The 12,500-nt window shown below is 44.0% G+C and overlaps 2 protein-coding genes across 3 annotated transcripts in view; one reads left to right on the forward strand and one right to left on the reverse strand.

Annotated features, from left to right (window-relative positions):
- Window positions 1-2,853, forward strand: part of prkd4 (protein kinase D4) — a 16,818-nt gene extending 13,965 nt beyond the window's left edge. Inside the window, exons 17-19 of the mRNA XM_060077088.1 lie at window positions 89-356; window positions 1,156-1,241; window positions 1,796-2,853. Of these exons, the coding sequence (XP_059933071.1) occupies window positions 89-356; window positions 1,156-1,241; window positions 1,796-1,960 (519 nt within the window). The 3' untranslated portion in view covers window positions 1,961-2,853. The remainder of the gene's footprint in view (window positions 1-88; window positions 357-1,155; window positions 1,242-1,795) is intronic.
- Window positions 1-12,500, reverse strand: part of LOC132475485 (uncharacterized) — a 207,291-nt gene that overhangs the window by 132,737 nt on the left and 62,054 nt on the right. The gene's annotated exons all lie outside the window — the stretch shown is intronic.

Raw genomic sequence — 12,500 nt, forward strand, 5'->3', positions numbered from 1 at the left:
CACCCCGACAACCAGCGAATCCAAACACTACGGTTTAACCCTCCTCTCCCCCCACCCCCACCCCCCCACCCCCACCCCCCCACCCCAGGTGAAGCTGTGCGACTTCGGCTTCGCCCGCATCATCGGGGAGAAGTCGTTCCGCCGCTCGGTGGTGGGCACGCCGGCGTACCTGGCCCCCGAGGTGCTGTGCAGCGGCGGCTACAACCGCTCTCTGGACATGTGGTCGGTGGGCGTGGTGGCCTACGTCAGCCTCAGCGGCACCTTCCCCTTCAACGAGGACGAGGACATCGGCCAGCAGATCACCAACGCCTCCTTCATGTACCCCCGCCAGCCCTGGGCCACCATCTCCCTGGAAGGTAGCGCCCACGGCTAGGTCCCAACAGTAACCATGGCGACCGTAGCTAGGATACACGAACCACAACATTAACCGTGGCGAGCATGGCGACCGTAGCTAGGGCACATGGACCACAACAGTAACCATGGTGGCCATAGCTAGGATACAGTAACTACAACAGTAACCATGGCGGCCGTAGCTAGGATGCATGAAATACAACATTACAGCTGTGAACGGAGCAACGACAATTACAGTCAGGGTCGATAGCTGCGTTAGCTATGAAGTTACCATCCAGAAAGAAAGCATTGACAATAGCTACGATAGTTACTGATATCGCCGATAGCTACGATTACCACCCTATCAATGATAGCGACGATATTGACCATAGCGATGTTAGCTACGATAGCGATGTTAGCTACGATAGTGATGTTAGCTACGATAGCGATGTTAGCTACGATAGCGATGTTAGCTACGATAGTGATGTTAGCTACGATAGTGATGTTAGCTATGATAGTGATGTTAGCTATGATAGTGATGTTAGCTATGATAGTGATGTTAGCTATGATAGTGATGTTAGCTATGATAGCGACCATGTCTAATGCCGACCTTCAGTGTGAGGTTTAAATATATGTGTGTGTGTGTGTGTGTGTGTGTGTGTGTGTGTGTGTGTGTGTGTGTGTGTGTGTGTGTGTGTGTGTGTGTGTGTGTGTGTGTGTGTGTGTGTGTGTGTGTGTGTGTGCGCGCGCGTGCATAAAGACGTAAACAACACCTAAGCCTGTGTTCCCTTCTTTCCTTCCGCCCCTCCCTCCTGGGACCCCCAGCGGTGAGTCTGATCAGCAACCTGCTGCAGGTGTCTGTGAGGAGGAGGTACAGTGTGGGCAAGGCCCTGGGACACCCCTGGCTGCAGGTGAGACACACACACACACACACACACACACACACACACACACACACACACACACACACACACACACACACACACACACACACACAGAAGTGTAGGTAATCTACCAGCCTACCAGCCTGCTGGACTGTACCAGCCTATAGGGTTATCCAGCATTATGCCTCTGGGTGGGACTAGACCCACAAGTAGGTCTTAACCCTCCGGGGACTGAAGACAGTGTGAACTACAAATACAGTAAATATAAAAGGGTGAACAAGAAATAATATGCAAAGATACAAAAAAGTTCCTGTCATCGATAAGTGTGGCTTTAAACCCATCTCTTAATAATACGGAGAAGGGGTGGGATTAAATAAGTGTGCACTTCTTCCCACTCCTTTTCGAACATGTTGTTATTCCAATCCCTCCGCAAGTGTTTGTCATTAACGTATCTAATTATGCTTTCTATTTTGTGTAACATGATTATTTTCTGTATGACGATTTCTGTTAGTTTTTTTTACAGGTTCAAAATAAAAATGGCAATCAATCTATCAATCAATATTGCGTCCTCTGTGAACCAGGACTTCCAGCTGTGGTGTGACCTGCGGGCGTTTGAGCAGCGCGTGGGAAGCAGGTACCTGACCCACGAGGGTGACGAGGAGCGCTGGCGGCGCTACGCCCAGGAGAGGGCGCTGGTGTTCCCCCCGCAGCTGTGCTGCGATGCGGGCAGCAGCCGCCCCGTCTGACCTGGCGTTATTCGTGGTTATTAAAGTTATTAAAAGGGACATTTTGTATTGGTCATTCTTTTTTTTTTTGATTGGTCAAGAAAAAATATTCTGGGGTCCACGTACCGATGTAGTCGCATCTGTCGTTTTTTATTGGTCGTCATGAAAAAAAACGTAAGGGATAACACTGTTGTTTATTTATCGAATAAAACATGAGGTGCCACACTGTTGTGGCACTGTCACGTTAAAATTGTACCGGGGGCGAAAATTGTACCGGCCTACGTCATCTGTTGTTTACATCTTGACAACCTGCCTGGTAACAGACGACGCGATCGTCTGTTGCCGGGCAGGTTGCAAAAAACATTCGGCTCATGTTTCCAAAAGACGAAATAACATAATACAGATAACGGATCGCTAGATAACACTTGTTTTTACTTTATATTTGTATTGTATTTAATTGTTTAATCGAATAGCAAAAGACGACGCGATCGTCTGTTGCCGGGAAACGGGCGATCGCGTCAAATGACGTAGGAAGGTTCTTGAACATTCATAAATGCGATTAAACAATTAAATACAATACAAATATAAAGTTAGCAACGCCAATAAATGTTAATGGTAAAATAAGTGTTCTGTCTTGTCACGCTCAATGAAGGAGTGCAATGAACGAGCATGAAAGTTCGCGAATGTTCAAGAACCTTGTACACGTCATTTGACGCGATCGCCCGTTTCCCGGCAACAGACGATCGCGTCGTCTGTTACCATGCAGGTTGTCAAGATGTAAACAACAGATGACGTAGGCCGGTACAATTTTCGCCCCCGGTACAATTTTAACGTGACCGCACCAAAAAACAGTGTTTTTTTCATGACGACCAATTAAAAAAAAAGGGGGAACACTGTCGTTTTTAATTGGTCGTCATGAAAAAAAACATAAGGGGTAACACTGTTGTTTTTTATTGGTCGTCATGGAAAAAACATGAGGGGTAACACTGTCGATATTCATCAAATAAAACAGGGGGTGACACTGTTGTTTTTCTTTGGTCGTCATGAAAAAAAACATAAGGGGTAACACTGTCGTTTTTATCAAATGAAACATAAGGGGTAACACTGTTGTTTTTTTATTGGTCGTCATGAATAAAAACATAAGGGGTAATACTGTTGTTTTTTATTGGTTGTCATGAAAAAAAACATAAGGGGTAACACTTTTGTCTTTGTCAAATAAAATATAAGGGGTATCACTGTTGTTTTTCATCAGTCATCATGGGAAAAAAACATAAGGGGTAACACTGTCGATATTTATCAAATAAAACATAGGGGGTAACACTGTTGTTTTTCTTTGGTCGTCATGAAAAAAAACATAAATAACATTATATTTCATGCGAATTATAAAGTCAAGTATAACCTTTGTGATGACTTTATCCGGTGTCTTGATGGTGCATTGATAAGTTCGGTGGTTAACACTCTAAACAGCTCAGGTTCGGATCCCTGCAAAAACGTCGACAGGGGTACCACTATCGTATTTTATTGGTCAACATGGAAAAAACATGAGGGGTAACACTGTCGTTTTTATCAAATGAAACATAGTTTTTTATTGGGCAACATGGAAAAAACATGGGGGGTAACACTGTCGATATTTATCATTCATGTGAATGGTAAAGTCAAGTATAACCTCCAAGCATACTTTGGTTAGTGTTTTGGTGGTGAAGCGGTCAGGGCTGTCGGTTAATGCTCTGTAGACTCAGGTTCGAGTCCCCGCACGCACAGCTATTAAGAATGACGAGCTTTCAGACACTACGCAGGTTCAGGTGCCCTGCTCAGAACCAGGGTTCAAGAGGTACCGTATTGGATACCTTGTATTTCTCTATCATGTGAATGGTAAAGTCAAGTATAACCTCCAAGCATGCGCTGGTTAGTGTCTTGGTGGTGAAGCGGTCAGGGCTGTCGGTTAATGCTCTGTAGACTCGGGTTCGAGTCCTCGCACGCACGGCTAATAAGATTGACCATCATTCAGACACTATGTAGGTTCAGCAGCCCTGCTCATGAGGTACCGTAATGGATATATCTTATTTCTCTATCATGTGATTGGTAAAGTCAAGTATAACCTCCAAACATAATCTGGAGGCGTCTTGGTGGTGAAGCGGTCAGGGCTGTCGGTTAATGCTCTGTAGACTCGGGTTCGAGTCCTCGCACGCACGGCTAATAAGATTGACCATCATTCAGACACTATGTAGGTTCAGCAGCCCTGCTCATGAGGTACCGTAATGGATGTATCTTATTTCTCTATCATGTGATTGGTAAAGTCAAGTATAACCTCCAAACATAATCTGGAGGCGTCTTGGTGGTGAAGCGGTCAGGGCTGTTGGTTAACGCTCTGTAGACTCAGGTTCGAGTCGCCGCAGGCATGGCTAATAAGAAGGATGAGCATTCAGACACTATGGTTCAGGTTCCCTGCTCTGAACCAGGGTTCAAGAGGTACCGTAATGGATACATCTTATTTCTCTATCATGTGGATGGTAAAGTCAAGTATAACCTCCAAACATGTTCTGAAAGTGTCTTGGTGGTGAAGCGGTCAGGGCTGGTGGTTAACGGTTAGTTAACGCTCTGTAGGCTAAGGTTCGAGTCACTGCTCACACGGCCACTAAGAAGGTAGTACCCCCAATGTGGTTCAAGAGGTACCTTAATGGATACATCTTATTTCTCAATCATGTGAATGGTAAAGTCAAGTATAACCTCCAAACACGTTCTGGTAAGCGTCTTGGTGGTGCAGCGGTCAGGGCTGTTGGTTAACGGTTAGTTAATGCTCAGTAGACTAAGGTTCGAGTCCCCGCTCACACAGCCACCAGAGGTACGTTAATGGATACATCTTATTTCTCAATCATGTGAATGGTAAAGTCAAGTATAACCTCCAAACATATTCTGGTAAGCGTCTTGGTGGTGAAGCGGTCAGGGCTGGTGGTTAACGGTTGGTTAACGCTCTGTCGACTAAGGTTCAAGTCCCCGCTCGCACAGCCACCAGAGGTACCTTAATGGATACATCTTATTTCTCTATCATGTGAATGGTAAAGTCAAGTATAACCTCCAAACACTTTCTGGTAAGCGTCTTGGTGGTGCAGCGGTCAGGGCTGGTGGGCTGATGGTTTGCGGTAAGTTAACGCTCCGTAGACTAAGGTTCGAGTCCCCGCTCACATGGCCATCAAGAACGGGGGGTCTCGCCATTGTGGCAGAACTCCCCCCCCCCCCCGTTCCGAGGGGGTGGGGGGGGGGGAGTAAGATCTGCAGGGGTCTTGCTACTTTTTTGAATAAAGTAGCAATTTTTTTTATAATATTTTATTTATTTTTTTATTTATTTTTATTTAATTATATTTATATTTTTTAATTTATAGTTTATTTTATTAATATATTATTTACTAGCCCCCGATAAAAGCCCCCCCCCTTGGGGGGGGCTTTTATCGGGGGCTAGTAAATAATATATTTTTCTAGGGGGGGGAACTTTAGAAAAGTTTCATCAAAGTGTTTTTCAAAAATTTTCCCTTTGATTAAATTATTCTAAAGCGGGGGGGGGGCCCAATAAGTAAAGGGGGGGGGGGGGGCTTCTATTGCAGGGGGGGGGGGGGGGGGCTATTAAAATATATATAATTATAATTATATTATTATAAGATGTAATTTATATATATATATATATATAAAAAAAATAATAATATTAATATTGCTACAATATTCAAAAAAGTTTCCTACAAAAAAGTAGCAAGACCCCTTCAGACCTTACTCCCCCCCCCCCACCCCCTCGGAAGGGGGGGGTGGGGGAGTTCTGCCACAATGGCGAGACCCCCCGTTCTTGATGGCCATGTGAGCGGGGACTCGAACCTTAGTCTACGGAGCGTTAACTTACCGCAAACCATCAGCCCACCAGCCCTGACCGCTGCACCACCAAGACGCTTACCAGAAAGTGTTTGGAGGTTATACTTGACTTTACCATTCACATGATAGAGAAATAAGATGTATCCATTAAGGTACCTCTGGTGGCTGTGTGAGCGGGGACTCGAACCTGAGTCTACAGAGCGTTAACCAACAGCCCTGACCGCTTCACCACCAAGACGCCTCTAGATTATGTTTGGAGGTTATACTTGACTTTACCATTCACATGATAGAGAAATAAGATGTATCCATTACGGTACCTCTTGAACCTTGGTTCAGAGCAGGGAACCTGAACCATAGTGTCTGAATGCTCATCATTCTTATTAGCCGTGCGTGCGAGGACTCGAACCAGAGTCTACAGAGCGTTAACCGACAGCCCTGACCGCTTCACCACCAAGATGCTAACCAGAGCGTGCTTGGAGGTTATACTTGACTTTACCATTCACCTGATAGAAAAATACGAGGTATACAATACCGTACCTCTTGAACCCTGGTTCTGAGCAGGGCACCTGAACCTACGTAGTGTCTGAAAGCTCGTCATTCTTATTAGCCGTGCGCGCGGGGACTCGAACCAGAGTCTACAGAGCGTTAACCGACAGCGCTTACCGCCACACAGATCTGGATGTTTTGGAGGTTATACTTGACTTTACAATTCACACAGTCTAGAAATAAGAGGTGTCCATTAAGGTACTTATTCCGTCAGGTTAAACCCTGGGTCTAAGCGGTGAACAGAATCTAGAGAACATTAGTTGGACTTGAACCCCGGTCTCAGAAGTATCAGCCAACTGCTCTCTCCACTTCCCCAAAAAAAAACATAAGGGGTTGTTTTTTATTTTTACTGTTGTTTTTTATTGGTCGTCATGAAAAAAACCACAAGGGGTAACACTGTCGTTTTTTATTGGTCGTCATGAAAAAAAACACAAGGGGTAACACTGTTGTTTTTTATTGGTCGTCATGAAAAAAAACATAAGGGAAAAAAAACACTGTCGTTTTTTATTGGTCGTCATGAAAAAAAACATAAGGGGTAACATTGTTGTTTTTTATTGGTCGTCATGAAAAAAAACATAAGGGGTAACACTGTCATTTCTTATTGGTCGTCATGAAAAAAAACATAATGGTTAACACTGTCGATATTTATCAATTAAAAAATAGGGGGTAACACTGTCATTTTTAGCAAATGAAACATGAGGGGTGACACTGTTGTTTTTCTTTGGTCGTCATGAAAAAAACCATAAGGGGTAACACTGTTGTTTTTTATTGGTTGTCAGTGTAACAGTATTTAACATTAAATCCACAGTGGTGCAAGTGGTAGTGATGCTATGGTAATAATCAAGGGGTTGTGTGATTGATTCTCACCACGCTCAGATCGATTGTTGCTCTTTTAGTCAAACTTCGGCCTTGGCAAAACGTGCGTATTTATTCATTCCACCTTCCTGAATTGTGCTCCCTGGTCCCAGGAATACATAGTGCCTATAATATGGAAAGTGGTTGGATTCTATCATATGCTGTACATCAGAGTATATTACAGTTTTTGTTTTTGGTCTGTTGGCTGCAAAACATTCTGAGTTAGCATACATACTTGATGATTGGGCCACTTTACACACACTTTTTATACTATAGATTTGTATAGTCACTGGCCCCCTTTAAATTGTGCATTTATGCTATGACTATAGCCTACTTATATTATTGACACTTTTTTTTAGAAAATTGTAACTTTAATTTAAATTTTCATATTTTGTTCTTTGGTTTATACATTTGAATACTTGACTATAATGATTCGTGACACATTATATATATATATATATATATATTTTTTTTTTTACGGTATTGGGTCTGTGAATTAGTTTTTATTTGTTTTGTTACACTTATATCAAAGTATATTGCACTATAACTTTCTTCATAGGATATTGTATTAGTCTTTGACATTTATCAAACCAATAGGCTATACAATATAATCAATATAAATATTGTAAACATCACTGTATTACAAGGTTAATTCAAAATTAATTAAATATAGATGGATAGACCAATAGGCCTATTTATTTATATATATTATAATAAGGCCTATTGGTCTATCAATATCTAAGCTAGGTGTATATTATTATTTTTTCTTATACTGACGCACGTATATTTATTCTGTTCAATGAGATGTTAACTGATAACATATGGCTTTTGGTTATGGTAGCAGCCATGGTGACAATGGCTGGCTGCCACAGGTCGCTCATTCAGCCATACCTCTGGTTGGTTGCGACCTATTTGCCGCCAAAAGGGTCGCGACCTAGTCGGTTATGCCGCGTTTCCACTGCAGGGTGCAGAACGGATCGGATCGCAAAGGTGCGGTAGGGAGGGGGCGGTATAGCCCAGCTCAGTTCCGAGGTCGCGTTTCCACTGCCGACAGTACCCTTTGTGGTAGGCCGGATGTCGATCGCCGCGGCAGCTACGTAAACATCGTAAAAAACGTCTTCCTTCCCAAGAATGCAGACGAACCTCTCCACCTCCTTGTTCGCCCAAGCAAGCGTTTTACGCGACAAGTTAATTGTAAAGAATAATACCTTGAGGCTACTGTTCGTTTGTTTAGATCCCCGCGTCACCTGGAAGTGACGATTCTGTCGACCAATCAACGGAGGGGGCGTGTAGCTATAATTTCACGGGACCCTTTCAGGCGTCTCGTCTCGATTGCGGTACCCCAACGCAGGGGCGGATCTACTGGGGTGGCATGGGGTGGCAACTGCCACCCTAAAAAAAGCCTTGCCACCCCAGCTGCCACCCCAGTTGGCAGCGCAAAATTCCTTTTTTTTTTTTTTTTTACAAGACATTTACAAAAGCGAGTTTCAAAAGTCTGACTGCAAGTGAATGCAACCAGGAAATATTGCCCCATCCCGCCTGCCCCCCCCCCCCCCCTCCCCGAGACTCCCGCCGGCAATGATTTTGAATACAAGGAAGGCGCGAGAGTCCTCCAAACGAACAAAGCAAGCGGCGCGGCAGAGAGACTACATTCTTGAGGTAATACTGATCAACCGTCTATATAAAGAAATTATAATAATTAGAAAAGAGCAGGGCTGTGTATTACAGAAACATCATAGTTAAAGACTTAAGTTAAGATTGGAATGCCTTATAGCTGCATAGCAGGCGCGTGCCGTATGGGCAGGTGGGGCGGCGAACTCCCTGCAAAAGCATTCTCACAAAAAAATAGTTCCTCAGTAAATCATTGCTCCAAGTTTATTTTTAATAATGTGATTGTCACATTAACTATCTATAGTCTCTGTAGGCTTTCCGACTATTTTTGTTCTGTTGATATCAAATTGATGGTGGCGATTCTAGTTGAGTTTAACGTGTCATGCAATGTGGGGCGGCGGAGCTCAACGACCGCGTCCCTCTGTATGTTTCTCGCATAACCCTGCAGGCTGCAATAAGAATTGCAATCCGCGCTAAAGACGCGCTAACAAACACAAACCCTTCTACACTCAGCTGGTTTTCCTGACCGTTAACTTCATGTGCCTCCTTTTGTATCAACAGTCATTCGATTTGATTATATTAAACTTTATTGTCATTGAACCAAGGTACTTGAACAACAAAATGCAAGTCATCTTCTGTAAATTATTTACAAATGGCCATCTCTAATCTACTTGGTTGCACACCTGTCTGAACTTTTATAAACCAATATAAGTCACCAATAATTAATAATAAAACAAGCTTCACATCAAGAGCAAAAAAAATAATAAGGTAAACCCAAAAGGTCTTAAATACTTAGAAATTAAAGATATAAAAATAGAAAGAGAGGGAAATCTTTGATAGCACTTCCCCTGAATCCCCATTTGGCTCTTCCAAGCATGCAGGTAATGCACTCTACTTTGGGAGTTATTCTATGTCACCGCACTTTGAGGGTGGCATTGTATGTAAATTATTGGAATTGGTGAATAAAGTGATATTTGCACTCAAGTTGGACTGATGATTGACATCTGACAGGAATATCTCATGGACCAATGCCAACTTATTGTTAACTAAAGTACATATTGCAGCTCTCTTTGCATATATTTTTAGCCCCATGCCCCTGCTGGTGTAATAGTGCAGGTGTTTGTTGTAAGGCAGGTTGATTTTGTAATTATTCAGTAATAATTTATTACATTTTGTCTGAAACCTTTTGTTTAAATGTAAGGCTTTACTCATCCCACAATAAATTAAATATAATGTTATTGAGTCAAAATATCTAAATGTGGGGGCTTTCCAAGTAAATATTGATTGATATGGCTTTAATTAAATCGGCATACTGTATATACTTCTGCCAGAGGGTGCCACCCCTCAAAATCTCCTGTCCCCCTCTTGCCACCCCATGAATATTTTTCTAGATCCGCCCCTGCCCCAACGGAGGAGTCCCGAGAACGGGGCCGGAACGGGTACGGCAAAGTCCGGGTCACGCCCATTTTTGGCGGTGGAAACGCGACCCGACCCGCACCTTTGCGATCCGATCCGTTCCGCACCCTGCAGTGGAAACGCGCCATAAGCCTGCCAGAGCCAGCTGCCAGCCGCAGACAGCGGCCAGCCGTGGCTGGCCTGTCGTCGCAGCCATCCAGCCGATACCAGCCAGGCGTCGCAGCCCGTCATTACGTCGTATGATTATCATACAATTGTACTAAAACATACAAAAATGTTAAAATGAAAGGGGCCGATTGCGTCAATAAGTTTGACTAAAAGAGCGTAAGGCCGTCCGTGGGGAGAATCGAACACCGGCCTTCTGTACCACTACCGTACCACAGTGGCATTGGCTTCACATTATTGCACTTATATGTATGTTTATCACTCTATAACGAAGAACTTTGTGCATAATATACGTTATCAGGCTTAATGACATTTAACAAAACAAATAGGCTAGGCCTAGGCTATATAGGCTATAATATATAAAATACATTGATTGAATACGCCCCAAATTACAACTAAGATATTTTATTGATACTGATTGACCAACGATGTCATAATTTAAACTACTTCAATAGAAAAATATTAAAACAATATTAGCAATAAAGAGCTGTAGGTAGCATTCGCCAGAGAGCATGGCTTTCTTTACTTCAACTATCGCAAAAAAAACGTTAATAACATGCAAATCAACTGATTATATAGACTTTGAGCGAGCCAGCCAGTGACCACAGCCACTGAAAGCAGCCAGACGAGCGACCAACACAGCGACCAGTGCGACTTACGTCGCGACGCACGTCGTTGGCCACTCAGAGAGCTCGGCCACTCAGGCTCAAGCAGGGGGCCCCAGACTTCCCTTTCCCGGGCCACATTGACCAGCTCTGACGGGGGGATCCCGAGGCGTTCCCAGGCCAGTCCACCTAGTCCTGGGTCTTCCCCGAGGTCTCCTCCCCACTGGACGTGCCTGAAACACCTCCCAAGGAAGGCGCCCAGTGGGCATCCTTACCAGATGCCCGAACCACCTCAGCTGACTCCTTTCTAAGGGCCGATATATGCTCTGTTTTAGACGTAACGCGAAAGGACGTAAGGTACATAAAGGCCGATATATGCTGTTTTAGACGTAACGCGTAAGCACGTAAGATACATATCCCCCCTTACGTGCTTAAGTGCGTCGCCCAAAATTCCTGACTATGCGACTAAACACTACGGCCCTACGCAGCTCGCAAAGACTGTGATTGGCCAGCTAACCACATCCTTTCAGGAGTCTCACATTTCCGGTCTTCGACTCAACCTTAACATCGTTCAGAGTGTGGAAAAAGACCGCTAACCTAAACTTAGCTACTGCTACTCTCGTCGAAAATACTGGAAGTGCATAAATATAAACAAGCCAGCGATTTCCACTTCCACGCCCACAGATTCGTTCGTTGCTCCCCCTACTGTTCTGGCGGAGAATCCCCTTGCAACACGCGCAATCCTTAAGGAACCTTAAAGGAACCGTAAATCAAAACTTGTCTAAAACAAGTCCCTTGTGTAAATTACGTGCTTACGTCTCTGCGTCTAAAACGACCCTAAATCGGCCTTTACGCTTACCACTTTTGTAAATTCCATAGCTTATTTATAGTACAATCGGATAGCACGATAGGAATAGATTTATTCCGATTAGAAATCGGATCAAAAGTGTCAATGTAAACGCGGCTAGTGTGTTGGAATCATGTTAATGTGTATTTAAAGACATTTCAATTCGTAGAAAAAATTGCGGGGGGGAATATAAAAAAAAATTCTAATCAACCAAAACTTCGCAAACCCCCTGCAGTACCTCCACGGACCCCCTGTTGAAGACCTCTGCTCTACACAGTACAGCTGCTACCAATGGTTGAACCACCGTACTGGAAATGATCTGCTTCTGTTTTGCTGTCAAGTTTCTTTCTACTGCAGGGAACGAAATAGCTGACTTGTTCATGTCCATTGGTCTAGACTCTACGGCATGGACCTATTAAAGATCTACGGAGGCGAGAGAAGACAAAAAGGTGGTGCTCCCAATAGCATCCAGCTGGTGCCCCCATGGACCTAGGACGCCCCCAATAGCATCCAGCGGGCCCCCCGGAGCCGAACACTTTGTTGTTGCAACGCACTGTGTGGCAGGTCGGCTTTTTTCTGCCTTTTTCAACGTTTTGCGTCAGTTGTCCCAAAGCGGCCCCAGTCGAGTTTTCAACGTTTTTCTTGTAAAAATGTCATTCAA

The sequence above is a fragment of the Gadus macrocephalus genome, chromosome 17 (assembly GCF_031168955.1).
Source record: "Gadus macrocephalus chromosome 17, ASM3116895v1".
NCBI classification, from domain to species: domain Eukaryota; kingdom Metazoa; phylum Chordata; class Actinopteri; order Gadiformes; family Gadidae; genus Gadus; species Gadus macrocephalus.